Source organism: Carassius gibelio, chromosome B1, assembly GCF_023724105.1.
Source record: "Carassius gibelio isolate Cgi1373 ecotype wild population from Czech Republic chromosome B1, carGib1.2-hapl.c, whole genome shotgun sequence".
Lineage (NCBI taxonomy): Eukaryota > Metazoa > Chordata > Actinopteri > Cypriniformes > Cyprinidae > Carassius > Carassius gibelio.
Window position 1 is genome coordinate 30,831,353 of NC_068396.1, and position 22,635 is coordinate 30,853,987.

The 22,635-nt window shown below is 36.8% G+C and overlaps 1 protein-coding gene across 2 annotated transcripts; it reads left to right on the top strand.

Annotated features, from left to right (window-relative positions):
• The first annotated feature begins 1,355 nt into the window (after positions 1-1,355).
• LOC127949268 (SWI/SNF-related matrix-associated actin-dependent regulator of chromatin subfamily A member 5) lies at positions 1,356-11,234 on the top strand. 2 transcript variants are annotated; one of them, XM_052546320.1, is made up of 25 exons: positions 1,356-1,443; positions 1,548-1,651; positions 2,794-2,916; positions 3,054-3,220; positions 4,136-4,236; positions 4,370-4,470; positions 4,702-4,881; positions 4,964-5,119; positions 5,215-5,346; positions 5,467-5,535; positions 6,141-6,250; positions 6,365-6,591; positions 6,681-6,802; positions 6,882-7,034; positions 7,187-7,319; positions 7,477-7,625; positions 7,732-7,851; positions 7,941-8,048; positions 8,121-8,234; positions 8,870-8,992; positions 9,112-9,244; positions 9,331-9,449; positions 10,333-10,545; positions 10,625-10,735; positions 10,814-11,234. In XM_052546320.1, exons 2-25 carry the CDS (start codon positions 1,574-1,576, stop codon positions 10,877-10,879), a joined length of 3,108 nt encoding a protein of 1,035 aa, XP_052402280.1. In that variant the 5' UTR covers positions 1,356-1,443; positions 1,548-1,573; the 3' UTR covers positions 10,880-11,234. The 2 variants fall into 2 exon arrangements, with proteins under 2 accessions (XP_052402280.1, XP_052402279.1); XM_052546319.1 differs by having other exon boundaries at positions 1,384-1,651.
• The last annotated feature ends 11,401 nt before the right edge of the window (positions 11,235-22,635 follow it).

Genomic DNA, 22,635 nt, shown 5'->3' on the forward strand with positions numbered 1-22,635 from the left:
ATTTAACAGCTTTAAACCGTATTCTTTTTTGAATATGAATTTGCATATGCAGTTTGATTTACTTAAAAAAACTTTTACAATTTTTAGTTTGTTTTGTTTACTCATTTTGGCAACAGTAATATATATTTCTTCTCAACAAAATTAACATTCCTAAAAACAGTGCACAACCCAATATATAAGTACCGTTTCCAAGATATGCACATATTGATTTTTCTTTTTAATTTGGCAACAAAATTAACATTTACACGAATTAAGACAAATATTTTTTAAAATATGCACATATATATTTAAAAAAATATGCACATTAAAAAAGTGCTACAATGTAAATAGATATTCTATCAACACACTACTAAAATAATTTGTAACCGTTAACAGCGTTAAACTCTATTCATTTTAATAGTTGTAAGAACTGCTGAGATAAACTTTTAACTTTTTATTTTTTAAAAAACAATAGTATGTTTTATTTTGTTTTGTTTACTAAATAAGGCTCAGTATGTAATTTTGGCAACAGTAAAATATATTTATTCTTAAAAAAATGAACATTCCTAAACAACAACACACATACCCCATTTTTTTCTTAGATAAATAGATTTGCCAATTTTTTATTTTTTTTTTATTTTTTTATAAATGGATGGTCTCAAGAGATATGTGGCACGTATTGATTTTTTCTTCTTCATTTTTCAGCCAAAAATGAACAGCAAAGACAACATTTACAGGACTAAAGACAAACAAAATATTTTAAACAATATATTTATACGATGATTATTGTATTAATTGTACTAAAACGTACACTTTTGAGGTATTGCAAATGCATTTTGAGACTTATTTTTTAAAGAGTTCAAATATCTATCAACATCTTTATGTATATATATAGATATATATATATAAAAAAGATATTTTCTTTGAAACAAATTTGGAATGTAAAATTGTGTAAGATATAATATAAACGCACAATCTGATTATTTAAAAAGAAATTATTGATTTCCAACATATAATATAGAGGTATTGGACAAATATAAACTACAACAAAGAAACAATAATACAGGTAAAAAAAATATTTAAAAAAATTATAAGAAGAAAATTAATAAAATTATTTTTTATAAAATAATTAATACATTAATAAAAATGTATGAGAACATAAAAGCTGCATGAAAATAATAATAATAATAAAAAAAGGCATGAGATCATCTTATAAATAACATAAAATGTATGAATAAAATGCATAAAATGCTTTCATGCATGCATGAAAGTTTACTTTTCTGAAAAAGAAATATATATTTTTTTGTTTTTTTATAGACAAATGTTACGCGCAATTTGATTCGCAGTTCCTTTTTAGCGTACGAATGACGTCACGCGCGTCTGAAATCTCGCGATAGGTTGTGACCGGGCCCGTTTTGCGGGAACAGTGTCAACAGAAAAGCCGGGGGCCGTGAATGACTCGTGGTGAGCTTGCTCTATCTGGGCAATATTTTGAAACTTCCCAATCAAACCTATACACCTTTTCGGCTTTTCGGACCTGTTTTGAACGGAATTACCCGTGTCCATAGTGAAACAACGGAATTAGCAGACCATCATGTCTCAAACCGAGAGCAGCATGGAGCAGCAGCGGGAAGAAGAGCCGAGCCAACTCGACTCGGCCGGTCCGGCGGAGGTGAGCGCTTCTTCCCCATCATCTCCCACTAATAATTAAGTTACACCCCAGTTCACCTGGGACTTTAAACACAGACTGATGAAGCTGGAGACTAGGAGACGACGAACCATCCGATCGCGGCTCTCTGAAGAGTAACGTTAGCTGAAAGTTTTTGTTAGCATGTATTGTTCCGGCTCAGATGAATAGATTAGCAGATCGGCGACCATTTTCACACTCATAACAACATCTGATCACTTTATAATCTGGATGGAGTCAGACAGATGGAAAGTGACGATGTGTTGTTATCGTCTAAATAAACTGGACATGAATAGTGTTGTTATTCTGCTACTTTTTAAAGCGGCACTTTATTAAATTAACAATGATTCGCCGTGTTGGTCTGGGAAGTACATTTTTATGGCTTGAGCTTCAGTTATCCATTTGCACTTCTTCGTATTGTAGACTTTATTCAAAATAAAAGTTCCGTTCTGTGGGTTTTCATATGACGTTCCTGTTGTGTGACCCTAAACATGGAATTACCCGCCGTCGGAAGGATGAGATGCCACAAAATTCACCGCACAATGACATTTATTAGACGTACTTTAATGCTTACTATCTTGTCGTTTAGGCGTATTTTAAACCACTGTACTGCTTTCAGTAACCGCGTTATTAAATTGAAATCGCGTTACCTAACGTGTCGATAGTTTGAGGTCATTTGTACATCATTAAACTAGAACACACGAATATAAAATGTATGTTTATCTTATTGAAAACGGATTTAAAATACTAATGACGTAATTGTGCCCTAGTGGGCGTATCCAAAATATTGTCCAATAGAATGCTTCTTGAGTGAAATATCACTGCTGACCTTTAAAGTCGGCATGCAATGAAAATTCACTAATTTTCATGTGCATGTTGGAGATCTTATTGTGAATGGTTCATCTGTGCATATTTATTTTTAATTATTTATAAATGTGACCCTAATTTTATAAATCTCAAGTGCTGTAAATTGAATTAAAGTATATGACAATATGTACGAAAGACTGTCACTTGGGAAATATCAACAACAACAAAAAAAGATGCTGTCCAGTGTCCATCAATTTTGTCTTAAGTAAATTGTCATTTTTCTTGCAGTTCAAGAATTAGTTATATTATTTCTCTTTAAGGACGATGCTTCAGAAAGCGGTCAAGATGAAGCATCGGATACAGCAATGGATAGTGAAGCGCAGTCGTCATCGCCTCCCTTGGCCAAGGAAAAAGACCAGCCGGGTGGATATGAAGAAAAAGTGGTAATGCATTAAGCCTTCCATAAAAAAAAATCTAAGTTAATTGAGGTATAAAGTGCATAAGCTGGTTATACAAGAATGTTGATCCGTAAGTAGAGACAAAGTTGTGTGTATTGTTGACTTCTGCTTCGTTTCAACAGAAAACAGACCGGACCAACAGATTTGAGTACCTCCTGAAGCAAACTGAAGTGTTTGCTCATTTCATCCAACCAGCTGCCCAGAAGACCCCAACTTCACCTCTAAAGATGAAGCCTGGCCGCCCTCGCATAAAAAAAGATGAGAAGCAGAACCTGCTCTCTGCTGGAGAGTGAGTTTGTCCACACTGTTCCAGCAGACGTTTTCTCCATAAAGATCATGCTGCCAGTGATCTAGATGTTTAACAACTTCATATGTTATTAAAAGTACATTTTCCATGGAGCGAAATAATAGGAAAGCTACTTGAGGGAACCCTTTTGTTTCCTAGAGTGACTGACTGTAATTTCAATTTGAATGCAGTTTAACAGCAAAATATTATGCTTTTTTTTTTTTCTTCTTGTACTTGGTTTTGTATCTTGTGTTAGTGTTATATCTTTATGTAATTTCTCTTTAGTAATATTTTTATTTAGTAATTATATTAGTATTAAAGTCCTGTTAATTAGGGCTGGATCAGACTATTCAATTATTCGAATATACATTCGGTGGGTTGAATTTTAAATTTGTGTCCAAATTGTGCATCCCTGCAGACGAGCAGAGGAAAACTTGTAGTTTTTCCTTTTTTTTTTTTTTTAAGTCACAGTTTAGATTTATAATTACCATATTTTTCGGACTATAAGTTGCACATGAGTATAAGTCGCATCAGTTCAAAAATACGTCATGATGAGGAAAAAAACACATATACGTCGCACTGGACTATAAGTCGCATTTATTTTAGAACCAAGAACCAATAGAAAACATTACCGTCTACAGCCACGAGAGGGCGCTCTATGTTTTTTAGAGGTAGACTACAGGAGAACTGAGCAGCATAGAGCGCCCTCTCCTGGCTCTAGACGGTAATGTTTTCTCTTGGTTCATGTCAAATTAATTTAGAGAAATATGTCGCACCTGACTATAAGTCGCAGGATAAGCCAAACTATGAAAAAAAGTGCGACTTATAGTCCGGAAAATACGGTAGATTTTGTTTCCCTGTAAATCATGCTGCTCTATGTAGTGCACTTATTATCTGTTTAATTCTGTTGTTTTTTAGTAACCGCCACCGTCGGACTGAGCAGGAGGAGGATGAGGAGCTGCTGAATGAAAACAGCAAGGCCACCAGCGTTTGCACACGTTTTGATGATTCACCTTCCTGTGAGTTAAACGCACACTAAAACCCTGAATCTCTTTTATAAACACTTAGAACCGTGATCTTATATGAAATGAGGTCAAAGGCCTCTTGGTAATTAAGGAAAGCTTATTGTCCCCAATGAACGTTTATTAACAGATGTGAAAAATGGCAAACTGAGAGACTACCAAGTGCGTGGACTGAACTGGCTCATTTCCCTCTATGAGAACGGAATCAACGGGATCCTTGCTGACGAAATGGTATGACTCCCTACACTCATCGATTTATTCTCCTCTTAATAGTAAATGAAGAAATATATAATCGTTTTGCATTTAAGAGGTGGATTCCAAGCCTCTTCAAGTTATGGAAACTCCCATAGTCCACTTTTCTTTTTTTTTATAGTTATAAAATTTCAGCACTCAGAAATTGGTTTAAATCTGTGCCCATTACAAATGGCTCACACTTCATGTCTCTCTCTCTTGTCCCATCAGGGTCTTGGTAAGACTCTACAGACCATCTCTCTGTTGGGCTACATGAAGCATTATAGAAACATTCCTGGACCTCACATGGTTCTGGTGCCCAAATCCACCCTGTATAACTGGATGAACGAGTTCAAGCGTTGGGTTCCCTCTCTAAGAGCTGTCTGCCTCATCGGTGACCGGGATGAACGAGTAAGCAGGGATTCCTGGGGTCTTATTATGTAGAGTTTAAACTATCATAAACTGTCCCATCTAATAAGACTTCTGGTTGCAGACGGCTTTTGTCCGTGACACGCTGCTGCCAGGCGAGTGGGATGTGTGCGTGACTTCCTATGAGATGGTTATCATCGAGAGGGCCGTCTTCAAAAAGTTCAACTGGAGATACCTGGTTATTGATGAGGCTCACCGTATCAAGAATGAGAAATCAAAGGTTGGCAGTTGCATCCATCTTCAGCATGTGTGATTGATTGCGAGTCCCTGGTTTCCTTTAGTCTAAGAGTAACCTAGTAAAGTTTGTTCTCTCAGCTTTCAGAGATTGTGAGAGAGTTCAAGACCACGAATCGATTGCTGCTGACTGGAACCCCACTACAGAACAACCTTCACGAGCTTTGGGCGCTGCTGAACTTCCTGCTGCCTGACGTCTTCAACTCCTCAGAGGTGCCACTTCAGTCTTTCATATTGCCACAAGAACTCTGGCATAAGTACATGGTGTGAAGGCTGTATATGCTTTTGAAATTCCCTGTAATGAACGCCAATTTGTCTTTTCCTTTTGTGCAGGATTTTGATTCCTGGTTTGACACCAATAACTGTCTGGGAGACACGAAACTGGTGGAGCGTCTGCATACTGTGAGTACATTGTCCTTTGACTACTACAGTATGTAGAGATTTATAGCTTGATCAAGTGTGACAATATATTTTGAAAATATACAGTAATTTTTGGATTGAGAAATATAAGCATATGGTCCTTAAACAGGCTTGATTTGAATGCTATATGAATGCTAAATTGTAAAAAAAAAAAAAAAAAGAAAAGTAAATTAAACCTTTCAAATGTATCTTTATATATTTTATACATTTGTATTTAATATATTAAGAATGTTAATAAAAACATTTAAAGTGATAATAGATTCACGCCAAACATGCATTTATTTTTTTATTTTTTAATATGAAGTATTTATTTAAAATATTGAGAATGTTAATAAAAATGTTTTTTTTTTTTTTTTTTTTTTTTTTTTTTCATTGTGCATGCAATTAATCTCAATCATACTGCAGTCAGGTTATTTTGATTAGGTAAAAAATAACTAATAAATACAGCTAACTAACACAATAAAACACAAAAATATGATAATTTAAAAAAACTAGATTTTTGAAAAGAAAAAAAAAACTGTCCATGTATCCATCTATCTATATAAAATACATTAAACTTGTAACTGACAAATCTCCTGATGGTAAAGGTACTCCGTCCATTCCTGCTGAGGCGTATCAAAGCCGATGTGGAGAAGTCTCTCCTCCCCAAAAAGGAAATCAAGATGTATATTGGGCTCAGCAAGATGCAGAGAGAATGGTAAATATTATTAATACTGATGTATGTCTGAAATGTCTTTCTAGGTTGGTTTACCAGGCATTTTTTAGATAAATAGCTCAAAGTAAATAATGAGCTGTTATAATTTCCCTTTAGGTACACCAAGATTTTGATGAAGGATATTGACATTCTGAACTCTGCTGGGAAGATGGATAAAATGCGTCTGTTGAACGTACTGATGCAGCTCAGGAAGTGCTGCAACCACCCTTACTTGTTCGACGGAGCGGAGCCCGGCCCGCCCTACACCACCGACCTCCACCTGGTGGTCAACAGCGGAAAGATGGTGGTACTGGACAAGCTTCTGCCCAAGCTCAAAGAACAAGGTGACCATCCGACATGCTTCACGGGGGATAACGGTAAATTGTCCCGTCATGTTGTTTTTAACATGGCTCGTTTTGTTTTCTTCCTGCAGGTTCCCGTGTGCTGATCTTCAGTCAGATGACCAGGGTGCTGGACATTCTGGAGGATTACTGTATGTGGCGCAACTACGGTTACTGCCGTCTCGATGGACAGACTCCTCACGAGGAGCGACAGGTGAGAGCGTGATTGAATTGGCCTTCTGTCATAACTGAAGAGCTCAGTGATAAACGAATGAGTCTGTAACCTTCTTCAGATCTCCATCAACGCCTTCAACGAGCCCAACAGCTCCAAGTTTCTGTTCATGTTGAGCACCAGAGCAGGAGGTCTCGGGATCAATCTGGCGACCGCTGACGTCGTCATCATCTACGACTCGGACTGGAATCCTCAAGTGGATCTTCAGGCTATGGTCACTATGCACTGATTGATTGATTTTCTGTGTTGTTGTTTTGATGTCTAGACTCGTGTAGCGTATTGTTTTTCTTCCTCTGCCAGAAGTGCTGCATCAGACCTCTTCTGGAATGAAGTGTTAATTTATTTCATTGGATTTTCCCTGTTCAGGATCGTGCCCACAGGATTGGTCAAAAGAAACAGGTGCGCGTGTTCCGCTTTATCACCGAAAATACAGTGGAGGAAAGAATCGTGGAACGTGCAGAAATGAAGCTCCGCTTAGACTCTATTGTCATTCAACAAGGTAAGATGTGAAACAAGTGAAAGCTACTTTAATAATTTTATAAAATATATTTGACATGTTATTTGTCACAATTTTTCTGATGAATTTTCACATTTTTCTAATTCATGGGATTGTTCTTTTTTTCATTAGTATAGTTAATACCGTTGTTTCCCAACAGGCAGGCTGGTCGATCCCAACACGAGCAAACTGGGCAAAGACGAGATGTTGTCCATCATTCGACATGGTGCCACTCATGTGTTCGCCTCCAAGGAGAGCGAGATCACCGATGAAGACATCGATGCCATCTTGGAGAGAGGAGAGAAGAAGGTAGGACCCCATCTAGAGCAATTACTTCACAGAGCTGAACTGAAGTGTAAGAAGAATGAAACGGTTAATTTGGAGAAGTGCTCTTCATGACTAATGGTTATTTTAGACGATGGAGATGAAGGAGAAGTTGGCCAATCTTGGAGAAAGCTCGCTGAGGAACTTCACCATGGACACGGAGAACAGCGTGTACAACTTTGAGGGTGAAGACTACAGAGAAAAGAAGAAGGTAATGCATCACCAATCAAATCTCAACCAGTACTTCTCATTATAGTGTAGTGTTGAAAATGGTAGACTTATCTGAACTGACCTCCTCAGGTCATCACTAACTGGATTGAGCCACCCAAGAGAGAGCGCAAGGCCAACTACGCTGTGGATGCTTACTTCAGAGAGGCCCTGCGTGTCAGCGAGCCCAAAGCACCAAAGGTATTATTAACCCCTTACGCCTGAATTAGAAACCCTAGAGCTGTTTTAAGGCTGTTTTCTCCTGTTCCTCAGGCTCCCCGTCCTCCCAAACAGCCCAATGTTCAAGACTTCCAGTTCTTTCCCCCTCGGCTTTTTGAGCTGCTGGAGAAAGAGATCCTGTATTACAGGAAGACTATCGGCTACAAGGTTTGTCTACATTTGAGCTCCATGTTGGGGTCCACAGAATTGACACGTTTTACTCTCTTGTTCAAAAATGTGATTTTTATTTTTTATTTTTTGGGGGGTTTTGTCTCTCATGCTCACCATGGCTACATTTTTTATCAAAACTACAGTAATACTGTGAATTTAATGCATGTTAAAATAACGTGCATTTTATTTGTGATGCAAAGCTGAATTTTGAGCATCATTCCTCCAGTCTCCATTGTCTCATTATCTGTCTATTATGCTGAATCTGTGATAAATAGGACATTCAAAAGAACAGCTTTTATTTGAAACAGAAATCTTTTGTAACATTAAAAAAGTCTTTACTGCCACCTTTGATCAATTTAATACACCCTTGCTGAAAAAAGTATTAATTTCTTGCACCCCAAACTTTTGAATGGTAGTGTACTTGGTGCACGCTCTGTGTAAATCTAAATTAGAAATATGGAACATTACACAAGTAGAAAGGACTGCAAATGAAGGTTCATGGTGATTTTAACATTCAGTATGTTCAAATATTAACATGCAGTACAATGAAGTGGTGAATAATGGTGTAAAAACTCTTCAGAAACTATTATCCCTACTAAATTTTCCATTGCATGATGTCACTGGACTAACAGGTGCCAAGAAACCCTGATCTGCCCAACTCGGCCCAAATGCAGAAAGAGGAACAGGCCAAGATCGACGAAGCTGAACCACTTAATGAAGAAGAGCTGGAGGAGAAGGAGAACCTCCTCTCACAGGTACATCATTCATGTGACCGTTTGAGAAATCATAGCCTGAATTCAAATGTTTCGATCTTCTAGAAACCATGAGGTGAAGTTTGTGCAGCAGCTCATGTCAGTGTGTCTTCTGTACTCAGGGCTTTACTATCTGGACCAAGCGTGACTTCAATCAGTTCATCAAGGCCAATGAGAAGTGGGGAAGAGACGACATCGAGAACATCGCCCGTGAGGTCGAGGGCAAAACCCCCGAGGAGGTCATGGAATATTCTGGTAGGTCACTATACGGCTCCATCAGCTCACTGCTCAACTGTATACAGGAAGTGTGTGATTAAGATGTGTTTGATGCTTGTGTGCAGCTGTGTTCTGGGAGCGCTGCAATGAGCTGCAGGACATTGAGAAAATCATGGCTCAGATCGAGAGAGGAGAGGCCCGAATCCAGAGGAGGATCAGCATCAAGAAAGCACTGGACTCTAAAGTGAGCCACCCTCGCCATCCTTTTCTCAGCAAAGAGTTTAGGTTCGGTTTTATTTGAAGGTGACCTTGTTACAGAGAGTTAGTTATACATTTAAGTCCAGAGAAACTGACTTTAGTGTTAGGATCTGGTTTAGGGTTAGTTGCATGTCTTTATACATAATTTACTGTTATTACTAGTAAGTACATGTAACAAGGACACTGTAAACAATTATGAATATTATACATTTATATTATAAATATAAAGTGTTACCAGGATTTATAGTTCAGAGCAGGGATGTCATAGTTAGCTAAAACTAAACCTTTTCTGTTATTTAAAATAAACTAAAAAGAAATGTATACATATCTCAGGTAGTATAATCATTTCATTTAGTTTACATCCTAAATTAACTAAAACTAAATAAACTAAAACTAATTAATACAAATTAATACTATAGACATAAAATAAAAACTGATGAAAGCACCCAACAAAATTAGTGAAACTTAACCATTTAAAGTGACAATATAAAGCGTTCTAATCAAACTATTAACAAAACTGTTTTCGTATATAAATTATACTGAAATATTTACAATTCTAAGGCATCAAAATTATTCTAGTATGCTGCTTTGCATTTATTATTATTTAATCAATGTTAAACCATACCTTTCAGTTTTCCTTAAAATAGAAAGTTCCAAAGTAAAAAAACAAAAACAAACTATAAAAAACTAAATATAATAAATACACATGATAAAAAACATAACTAATAAAACAAACCACTCCACAATTAATAAAATTTAAGTAAAAAAAGAAGAAGAAAGAATCCAATGCAGAATATTTACAAACTATATTAGTATAAGATCCTAAAATGGCACTGATTGGAAGGTATAATGTCTTGTTTCCTCTTCAGATTGGCCGTTATAAGGCACCGTTCCATCAGCTCAGGATCTCGTACGGCACAAACAAAGGCAAGAACTACACCGAGGAGGAGGATCGCTTTCTCATCTGCATGCTGCACAAACTGGGCTTTGACAAGGAGAGCGTTTACGATGAGCTGCGCCAGTGCATACGCAACTCGCCCCAGTTCCGCTTCGACTGGTTCCTCAAGTCCCGCACGGCCATGGTGAGCTGTGTGCCATATCACAAGCAATCGTACAATATTCATCCATTCAGAATGTCCTGACACTGTTGTGTTTCCGCAGGAGCTTCAGAGGAGATGTAACACACTGATCACGCTCATCGAGAGGGAGAACATGGAGCTGGAAGAGCGAGAGAAAGCAGAGAAGAAGAAGAGGGGCCCTCGCACATCTTCGGTAACTGCTGGCGAAACTGAAGATTGAGCTCTGAAACTGGAGAGGAATTTTTAATGACTTGTCTGTCTTTCCCCATAGGCCCAGAAACGCAAGCAGGATGCGTCCTCAGAAGGACGTGGCCGCAAGAAGAAGCTCAAATTGTGATGGCCGTCACCTCACTTGGCGAGGACCTTCAGCGATTCTGGCGTTTGTTGTTACGGGTCCCACTCATGTACTGTATGGATTTCCAGCACTGAACCTTGCCTCCAAGTAGCTTGACCTTTTTAAACAAGGTGTAGGGTTGTAAATTAGATCTTTCTTTTAGCTAAAGTGCAACGGCTGTGCTGTCAGATGTTTTGTATTTATGCCAACTTTTTTTTTTTTTTTTTACCACATTCCATTTGCTTGTATGTGTTGGATTTGCCGTCTTTCCCTCATCATTAGCGTCTTCAGTATTGTCTCTGTATCCTCAGTTGAGTAGTCAATTGGAACATGACTAATAAATGTTGTTTTTTATAAACACTGCTCAGTATGATTTCTCCAAATAAATGTAATCTCTTCCTCTTGTATGTTAATGTAGCATTGATTTTCATATTCAGCAACTATACAGAGAGCTTTGGTATCAAAGCCTGGAATAATGTTTGAGGAATGCTAAAGAAAAATCCTCAAGGAAAGGAAAAGCTAAGGTGGAATTAAATGAGATTTTGTACTGAAGGTCTTGTACAGAGGCTTGATATGGATCATTAATAATGATCCATATCATTCTTCTCTCTTGCAGTCCCTTTTAATGAGGATTCAACTCAAACCTCCTCAGCAGTCATTTCACTTCAGATGACAATTCCAAAGAAATAGGTTTTATTTTGTTTTTAAACCCACCAAAATTGTTACTCCTATTTACCATTTGTGGAGATTTTTTTTTAATACTAGCAAAAAATGAAATCTAATGGTAATCTAAATCGCGCAAAACAAGGAAACAAGTTATTTTATGTTTAATGGGCTTGGGCGCCGCGTTGCATTCTGGGACGTGGCGGCCATGTTGATGGCATCGCGAAATGTAAACATACAGCAAGTCGAACGAGAAGAAACAGTTCGGAGAAAGAAAAAAAGATGTAAAAATCGCTAAAAAGTTGTGGGATTTACAGGGATACATAAAATAGGCATGTCAGGGACTGTTATGCGGACAAAATCTGCACTATTAACCGTTTGGATCCATATAAAAAGTTCCAAACAGAGTGGAGCATCGACGACAACTTGCTGCCGCACTTTTGCATCACAGATATCTTCGGCTCCCTTGTTGTTTTGTTAGTGCCTACACTTCTGAACAGTTCATAAGCTAGGAGTCATTGGAGTCTCATGTGTAGTTCACAAATGGATGGGTTCAGGAGCTGCAGATCATAAAGCGTCTCTAGAGTAACAGGCAACGTAGAACGCGCATGCGCGGTGACCTCAGACATCTCTGCGCGAGGAATCGACGACAGGTGATTTCTGAGGTGATACTGAATGGTAAGAAGAACGGTATCATAATCATATTAAGACCTGGAAGTTATACAAAAATGCATTTATTTATTTATTTATTTAATAAATGTTTATTTAAATAGTCAGAAAAAATGTAGCTATTGCCATGAACAATTTTTTGAGGCTGCAGTTTTTTCATGTGCATTCATTCTCTAAAAAAAGTCACTTAATTGCATATGATCTGCTCTGATGTTGAAAATGTGGGTTGATTCACAAGGTGGTGCTATTGCTCTGTTTTTATGGAAAGACTGCAGCAGTGCATCATGTTGTTTAACTGCTGAATATGGCCTGGTCCTGAGTAAAACATAAGCATAAATGATAACCTCATAAACGTCTCCATCCATGAATAATCTTGTTGAAGTAATGGGGCTTTTATTGTGTTTGTTTGCTGAATCAATACGAATGTCTGAGCACTCTTGGCAATACAAAACTCTTTTTAAGTAACAATTAAAATACCCTAACAATATTGATTTTACATTAGCTGCCTCAGCTCTTAAAATAAGCTGAATAGTTCCCCTCTAGTCCCTTTTATATAAGTTTTGAGGTTTTTAACACTTGTGTTTTCACCCAATCCTGCAGTTTGTTGCAGCACATCTCTGTTTTCTGAATAATCCTATCATCTTCTGTTTTCGTGATCAGCGTTAATCACACAAATTGCTAGTGCAATGAATTGATTGGACTGTGGACATGAATGATCCTGTGGTACGTCGTTGTCCCTCAATGCATTGGAAGTGAATGGCTGAATGAAGCTTCAGTCGCTCCTCATTGAGGATGTGAATGAGATTAAAGATGCTGCACAGAACTCCTGGTGAATGGGAAAAAGAGGACGTATTGGTCAAACGCATCCCTGCGATGTATCACTGACCATTGGTCTGTTTCTCTAAATGCAATAACTGAGGCTGGAGAAGAAACCAGCGGGAAACACAATTTCGGAAAACACACCAGGGGTAATAACAATCAGTTTTGTTCTGCTGTCTGTTATACTGTTGTTGTTGGGATATCAAAGTGTAAAGGCTGATGCCAGGAACTCCAAGGACAAATGTTAAAATGCCTTACTTTGTATTCTGAGAGCTGAAAATGTATATTTTATCAATATATGGACCTTTCTGGAAAGATTGACGTAGTTGGTTCCCAGCTTTTGTTATGTTTATTGATCCTAGCATGTGGTGCTGCTTTTTAACTAGTTTAACCACCCAGACTGCTTTAGTTAACCAGCTTCCCCAGAAAGCTACCATGGTGTAGAAAACAAAACTGACACGGGAATAAAACTAGACACAAATTCGTCTTTTGGCGACATAAAGATCATATGTAAAGACAAAGACTTCTCATTCAGAAACACACACACAAGTATTTCACTATTACCCTTATCGCAAATATTTTAATCCACCGGGGTGGACATTTAATACAGAAATACAAGTATACAATATTTTGTTTATTACATTTTTTATTTAATGAAAAATATATTTATATTAAAAAGCAATGCATTTATTTATTATTTATTTAAACATTTATATTTTATGTATTAATTATGGATGACTAGTAAATATTAATTTAATTGTTCAAATATGAAAAAAAAGTAACTTTGTCTCTGGATTGGTTTAATCTTTTAAATATATATATATATATATATAAATTAAAAATGTAACTTTTAACTTTTACATATGAATATTTGTGTTTGTGAGCTTTGAACCTGATCAGAAAATTAAGCTGTTGTTTTCAGCAAAGGGCATTATTTTTTTCTTTTTTTCTTCTGAATTATTTTCATGGTCTTCAGTAATGGGGTCAGGGGTTACAGTCAGGCAGCCTTTAGTGATCGCTGCTAATGTGCATGATGTTAAAAAACCTCTCTCCTGCAGCATCTTTCTCCCTGGAGTCTCCGAGACGTTTCTTCCTCTTCTCTTCACTGTCTTGTTTACAGTGACCTGTTCTTATGAATAATGCAGCGTCTCCGTTGCGTGCATCGCTCTGAAAGCTCATTTGCTAACCACATCCCTGAATCTTTTGTGGAGCACATGGTCGATTTAGTTGTGCCTTTTAAAAACAAACTGTAAAAAGCCTTTTGCCTCCTCTGTTGGACCCTCTGGCGTCCTCTCTGGGCACTTTCTATTTTTAATCCCAGTCTGGCTGGAGGCGAGGAGCTGAAGCCCTGAGGTGTTCAGCCAGAGCCTCTGATGTCAGCTTTGCTGTTGCAGGTTCAACCCATTGAGCTTTAATGGCAGCAGTTTTGGGCTGAGCCTTTGGTGTTGGGTGTTTGCCGACTGATCGTGTGTGATCTCTGCCTTCAGATGATGGGATTTTGAACTCATCTTAGTGCATCTAACCACTCTTGTGTTTGCCACAGTTCAGAGACAAATCTGCAGTACAGAATAAGAGAAAATCTGTACTTTTTAAAATTGCAGATCTGCTATCCGCAATATTTTGCACATTTAGGACTATAGCAATAAGGATGAACTATTTTTGTTGATTTTAGTAAACAAACCAATTACTGTTCATTTGAATTAGCCAAAATTAGACCATGAACTGAGTGTATAGTGATTGTTTGCATGATTTATTGTCAGTCCTGATCAGCCGGCTGGGTGTTAACAGTTGTGCAGAACACATTGATTTATTCAGTCTTTTCAATACTCTCAAATCTCCGGGGCCCAGGCATTTGTGAGGTGCTTAACATTACCGCTGCTTTTTCAAGTGCTTTTGATGATAACAGATGTTCAAAGGACGCGTTCAGGATTCCTTTCGCCTTCCTGCAAACCAGCCTAATGTAATGCCGTTCATTATTAAACCAGCAGCGTATATCTCTGCAGCGTGAAATCGAATGCAACACATTCACATCCTGCATTTATCAAGTGACCGCAGGGTCCTGAAGGTAAAGAGACTGTGTGCCGAATAGCAAAATGATCTGTAATAGCCTGTGACGTGAGATTGCAGTTAGAATAGACCGACAGATATAACATTCAGTGCAAAGATAAATACAGTGCATGACTGAGGAGAGTTTCTGGACTTTATCCAACCATCACTCCTTAAAATAAAAACGGTTTAGAATAAAACATACATATATAAGCAATAAAAAGTTATTGTGTTTTAATGTTCTAAAAGTCAATATGTGCCCCGTCTGAGTCAGATTATGCATTTATATAACATTATACTGAATTTCAATGTTAATCATATTTTTAAAAATAAATCTAAAAGGTTAACACTTTTCAGGCTGTTCCCTTGAAAGAATGAGGAAGAGTTCCCATCAGCAAAAATGACTCTGTACCGGTGTTCAAACACTCGGATGGGTTTGACTACATGATAAAATCTAGACTATGGCAGGCAAAAAATTACATAAAGAATATGTGCAGAATACATAACGTCCCACTCTATTCTTCACTTCATCCCACGGGAATTATAATGAGTTCTGCGCATGGACGTACATTACTGATGTCCCCCGTTCAGACTAAAAGCAATTAGTGTTTACAATGGAAACCTTTATTTGTAAATAGAAAGGGTGATGTGAGTTTCAGGTCATATAGTGCTGGTGATCATTTGGAGCGATACAGGCGTATTAGACGTCCACGTGTGTGATGTTATTCCTCAGCGTGTCTCCTGGTTAATGGGCTGGAAGTTTCCTGGGATTTAGCGCACGCTCGTTAAAGGCTGAGATCATCTAAATGAGTGTCTCTGGAGATAGACTGGTCTACAGACATCAGATAAACCCCAATTAGTTCCCCCAGCCAAGATAAATGGCCATATTTGCATCCCGCCTCATTAATATTCCTTTACATTTTGCCCTGCGTACTACTTACACTTTTCATATCTCCTGTTTTTATTAATTTATAACATCCTCCTCACTAAATCTCAGTGGTGTTTTGATTATATTATCCTGGATGATATGGCTGATGTATACACCAAAGTTTTCAGTTAGGACATCTTTTGGTAACTATAATGTGCTCTAGAGTGTTTGAGAAAAAACAACCTGAAGTAATGCATTTCTAGAATATATTGCAAGTTAGCGGCATACAATCAGAAACTATTCAATGCTTACTTTATTAAATATTAATGTGGTTTGTATCATCACAGGTGCTTTAATGTGCTTTTATGTATTTTGTTTCAGAATGAAGTCTTTCTTAGACAAAAATAAACATTAATATTGACAAATATTTAAACCGTTGTTCATTCAATTAAAACAGCATTAGCTAAATACTTTTATTTTATGGTAAATATCCTTCAAAGTCTTTGTGTGTGTGTGTGTGTGAGAGAATATTTTGAATATTTAATTTGAATATTTATTGCATATTTAATCTGAATATGTTTGTATTTAATATGAATTGGTCAATTTATGTGGTTTACAAAATACATATATTTTTTATTATTTACTTATTTAGTATGACTACATTTGATATGACTATTAATTTAATAAATTAAATATGAATGTCATGCAAATATTTATTCATTTATTAAGGATTTATTTATTAAATAAGGTATTTGTTTATTAAATATAAATATTGATTTATTAAAGATGAATATTTATTGATTCATATTTAGTAAATACATGTTTTGTGTTTGGCACAGCTTTTTTGTCTTTTGTTTTAAAATTGTAAATCTGCTAAAACAGAATATCAATAGTTTAGACATAATCTAATCATCATTATTAATTTCATAAATATGCAAATTGGAACATAAATCCAGAGTTTCTGATATGAGAGCGTTTAATGTAGAAAAAGTGTGTGCTGAGAAAAATAAATGGCTGTAGAAAAACTTTCACTCAGAAATTGATTGTCAATATCAAAAAAAAGTTACAAAGAAATGGTACAAAATAACTTAAAATGACTGCTGTCATGTTTTACTTGCAAGCTAAAAAACATTTTTACAGTGTGTAACTAACATGGGTGATTCGAGATTTAATTCAAACTCTCAGAGTTCCTCGAGTTTATTACGATATCCAGTTGCGCAGAAGCATAATTGGTAAGAAAAATTACCAATTTGGAATAAACACATGCAGGGTGAACGGCCAGAATTACTGAGAAAACCGATGACAAGATTGTAATTGGGGCCTAGAAATGCACATAGTGAAATAGCGCAGCAGTGACAGTGATGGGACGGGTCGGTGTGTGCACTCTCTGCTGGTGGACCCCTGACATGACTCCTGCGGATGTGACAGTATTTCACAGCTCACTGACGCTGCTATAATTAAATGCCCTGTTAAGCAGCACTCCAGCACCGCAACAGTCAAAGAGTGAATACAGTCCACTAAATGAATAAACTTTTTAATGAGCTCTCGGCTTTCTCATATATAGCCATTGGCTGATAAACGATGCGCTTCGTGTTCTTGTTTCGTGTCTTAATTTAAGCGGCCCGCAGTTTGTTCAGTGATTAATTGAAACACTCTGCAAATGTGTGTGTGAAATTACATCTATTTATAGAGTCCGAGAGTGTCATACAGACAGACACCAAATGCTTCTCTTTCACATTCTTTTCTAATGTAATGCAACATTTCTCATTAGCAACCGAACATTTTACAGTGTCTCATCAAGTGCACTAATAGACCCTTATTCCTTTGTGATCCTTAACCTTTCTTCCCCTGAAGAAATGAAAGTACGCTTGGCTTTATTTTGCATTGTAACCCTCATCCTTATGTCATCATTTGTCCTGAAGACTGCTTGCTTTAGCCTGTTTATTTCAACACCACTGTTAAAAGTGAATTGTTAAAGTTAACTTGCACATTCTGTTGCCATTATGTATTGACACGTATGTATCATTCATTTTCTTATTCATCGATTAGAAGCATCTTTTGGGGAGGGACTGTGGGCGGCGGGTGTATGTAGATCTTTCAATCTAATATTGCAAAATCATTTTTTACCTGTGAATGTCAAAAGGAGACTTTGGAAAATGCTACGGAGAGCAGCAGCTTCGGTTTCTGCTTGGATAGCCGCAAAACTACACCAAATGCTGTGGGTTTTTGTTAGAATCAGGACTAACGTTTGTGTACTGGTTTCACAATATGATTTTTTTCACTTTTTTATGAGGTTTAGGACAAATTCTAAATGAAAAAATGTGTCCTTTTATAATTTCTCTGTCAAAATGTTCTCTTTCTGTTCTTTTTTTTTATTTATTCTTTTCTAAAATGAGATTTAGGACAAATTTTAAATGGAAAAAGTGTCCTTTTATTATTTCTCAGAGAAAATGCTACACATTTATTTGTGAAAATGAAACATATCAAACAACAAAAATATTATTATTTATACAAATCCCAAATCAGATATAAAAATGAATGAATGAAGGAACGAATGAATGAATGATACAAAAAAAATATCTTCTTATAAACAAAACTAAGTGTTTGCCTGTGCTCTTTCCTTGCTTGGATTTACATTTTTTAAGGAATATTAGCATGTCCACATTTTCCAGCAAAAAAATGCATTTGAAGTAAAAACAGAATTGTTTTAAACATGCTAAAACAGAATTTAGCTTTGTAAAAAGTATGCTCATAAAAGCAGGTGGGCTGAATGAGAATGCAGATTCACTCTCTTACAGTAGGTGGCGCTTATGAAACAGCAGCCGTACAGCGTTTCATTGGTAAACGCTGTAAACAAAATGCTGTATTATCCACCTTTATTTGTAAGAGTGGCCACAGCTATTTGTAAATTCTCTATTCAGGTCTCATCCATGTCTAGCTATTTTTTTAGCTGTACAAAACAGCTAATGTTACTGCTTGATATTGAGAATTATCTTAATATGAACACTGGTTTGTAGTGCGAATAGTTTTAGCATTTACTGCATGTTGTTATTCCTTTCATTATATCCCTACAGAGGTTAATGAACCGGAAGTCTCGCCATAGGCTTACTGAAGATTAAGGTGGATAAATACTCTTTAATATGCATTATACAGAGGTAAGATGAAAGGAAAACAGCATCTAAACTCTTCTAAAGACAGTCAGTTCCCCTCAGAGATGCATTCATATAAACACCTACCACCAAATACATCTCAGTTCGTTTAAAATGTCAGTCTACTTGAATCATCACTTATTTTTGCTGATTTTAAACTGGCTCAGGGTGCATTGCTACATCCTTATGACAAAGTTTACATTTCTTCAACAGCATTTCCCATATTTCAGAATGAGGTCAGTAGGCAGAGAGGAGCAGGTCTTTAGTGACTGTTCAAACTCATTCGACCACATGAGCATCTACAAAAGCAATAAAATCAAAAGCATTTTTGCATTTTGTCTGGACGTGGTCAAAAGAAGAAAACCTCAAAACCTTTCAGACCCCGTTTACACTTGTGTTTAGCATTGTCTACTGACAGAAATGTCTTTAAATACCAGGTGTAAACAGGGCCAAGATAACCCAGGGTTCGCAAGTTAGTGTAGTATTAACAGTTTCCAGTGTGAAGTTTGCTGAAATTGCTGTCTTGTCAATAGAAATGTCTTTTGTTTGACTGTTTTTCAGCTGAGCTCAGGGGGAACAACAGAGCAGATGTTCAAACATCAAATGCAACACTGAATCCTCTGTAGACGCTGTGTAAGTACTCCGTGTGATTTTAGCTCCTGCAGGAACTTATTTGGGGAGCATGTGTCCTCTGAGAAGAGAGATTAAACACCGTATTGAGACTACTTGGACGGGGTATTCTCATTACTCTTTATCCTGTCGTTTGTCATCCTGCTAGTGTAACTGCAGATTGGCTGTCTGCCTTGAGCTCCTTCCTTCTCCTTCTCCTTCTCCTTCTCCTTCTCCGTCGTCGTCTCCATGGCTCATTTGGATGATTAGAGGACAGAAGGATAAACCGTATGGTGCTGTCTGTGTCCTGGCCCATTTAAAAACCCATACTCTTGTATTGCCTTGTAATTCCTCAGTTATAGACAAAATCTGCACTTTTTTGTATACTGTTTTTCCATATTGTTAAAGACTTTTTAGCAAGTCTTCAGTCAAATGACGAACAGACCAAAACCTAAGACTTTATTCACTGCAATCATTCTCTTTTATGCTCTATAGTCATTTGCATTTGTGTATTTGAGGCCAAACCCCTTTTTGGTGAAGTATTCCTTTAGAGGATCACATATGGAGTTGATTGCTGATTTCGGAACAGTATATTCAGAAAATTAACTGCTCTGTTTGTGGCAGTAGCTACAGCCTAAAGTCTTCTTTCATGAGCATGTTCGTCATTTAGGAATAGGGAAGTGATAGAAGGCTGATTTATCTTGTTCAGTCTTTTATTATCAGCTCTGTGGAAATGGTTTCTCAGAATAGTTGTTAACGCCCTGTGCATCCCATCAAGAATATGTTGATGCTGAACTTGCTATTCACAGAATGATGTAATGGGCGACATCGTAAATACAGTGAGAAAAAAGGTTTGAAACTTTCTGGGCGAAGACGAAACTGGGGGGGTGTGGGTTTCAGCGCTATGAAATTACATCATAAATGGTTTTATTTCAAAGTTATACATCAAACAAATGGAGTATGTTTTACAAAATCCTATAATCAGTCTTTAAACTTCAATTCCACGTGTTCTTGCCATTTCTTTGTAATTATTTGTGAAATTGAATAGCAATTTCTGATTGAATTGTTTCAAAGGGAATTTTTTTCAGTGTACCATCTATATCTTAGATAATCTGGTCCTGACGGGTTTGATGAGAAATGTTGGAGTATATATACAGTAGCATTGGGAGGATTTACTCTCCATGAAGATTAATCTTCAGTGTCTACTTTCACATTTGCCAAGATATTGCTTAATGCCTTGAACAATGTGCCTGTGAGAACAACGCTCCCGAACACCATAAATATAGCCATTTTTCTTCTTTCTCTGTGTGAAGCCAAAGCGCTTGGGCTCTGCTGACTTAAATTCAATGAAGGGAGGAAAAACGAGCCAGTGGTCGGTGGGTGCCATTTGTAAAAATTCCCTTGATTTGAATGAATTCACATGAAATAAATGTTAGCGGTCGTGACAGGTCATTAATACAGCGCTGTGTTGTGATTTAATGAGGGAGCATTGAAATGCCACGGGAGACGACGGTGCTTCCAGAGAATTTTTATTTCTTGTTAAGCCCTGTGTGCTTCCCATTGTGCTTCTCTGTCTCTCACATCATCATAACAAACACAAATCTGCAGGATTAAGCAACAAGGACAATGTTTCTGATGCATTATGGAAAGTAGCCCGCATGGCCAGAAAACATGTACAGTTTTATGAACAGTTGCACCAACCTTAGCATGCAAAACCTTTTTTTTTTTTTTAGCATCCAAGCATTTTTAAACCATATGGAGATGCATGTTAAAGTTTAAGAGCAGCTTACATTCATGTGAAGCAACACAAGCTGTTTCAATGCTCAAAAATGTATGTTTAGTGGGCATGGTGCATATGAGGAGTGAAAACTTGTTTTCTGTGCCAATAATAGCAATGCATGTTATTTGTATGACGTGAAAGATGGGAATTGGACATGCAGTAGGGGAGCTTTATGGTGCATTCACACTTTCAGTAATTTTCAGTGTTTTATGTTTTTTAAACAAATCCGACAATGGTTGCATTTATTTGATCAAAAAGTAAAAACAGTAATTTTGTGAAATAATATTATTAGCATTTAAAATAACTATTTGAATATATGCACTTAGTTGATCAAAAATACAGTAAAAAAATTCTCATTTGTGAAATATTTTTCTCATTTAAAATAACTGTTTTCTATTTGAATATATGTTAAAAAGTAATTTATTTCTGTGATCAAAGCTGAATTTCCAGCATCATAATACTATATGCTGATTTGCTGCTCAAGAAACAATTATCAATGTAAAAAAAAACAGTTTGATTCATGCATTGATAATCGTGTTTATGCATGACTAGAATGTGCATTTTTAGCTTCTTATAGTAGAATGAACATTAGTTTTGAATGCAATACATCCTGCTTTCAAGTCTCTTTAAAAGAACTGACGTCCAGGTCACTTCTGGTTCCTGGAAAGCAATTGTTCAGAGCTGTTTAGAGCAAACCATCTAGCACATACAGTGCTTTTAAAAAGCTCACTGCTCTTTTGAGTCAAAGCATGAAACCAATTATTGGCATCCCAAACTGTTAGTTATTTCAAAATAAATGATTCTCTTTGAGTCTATTCCTTCCTTTTTTGATGGGTGGCTCACTCATCCTTAAGTGGTCCTGTAAACATGGGCCAATTAACTGTTTTTAAGGAATACTTCTAAATCATTTAAGTGTGCGGAGCATGAAAGCTTTGCTCTTTGTCTCACTGCATCAGAGGCACCTATAACATCAGATGTTTTTCACATGGAACTAGTTCTCTTTTGTACTCATTGTCATCTTTCATTGTCACTTCCCCTCTGAATGAATAAGGAACGCTCAAATAGTCTGATAAGGCAGAATTGTAGATAAAAATAAGCAAATTTCTTTGCTCCTCTAACCAAATCAGTGCTATTTTTTATCATGGACACGGTTCAC

Excerpts from the sequence above, each read along its gene's own strand:
- LOC127949268 (XM_052546320.1), top strand. The coding sequence starts at position 1,574 with ATGTCTCAAACCGAGAGCAGCATGGAGCAGCAGCGGGAAGAAGAGCCG. Across the intron at positions 6,803-6,881 it reads CTCCTCACGAGGAGCGACAG|ATCTCCATCAACGCCTTCAA; the intron begins GTGAGAGCGTGA and ends AACCTTCTTCAG. Across the intron at positions 10,736-10,813 it reads GGGGCCCTCGCACATCTTCG|GCCCAGAAACGCAAGCAGGA; the intron begins GTAACTGCTGGC and ends CTTTCCCCATAG.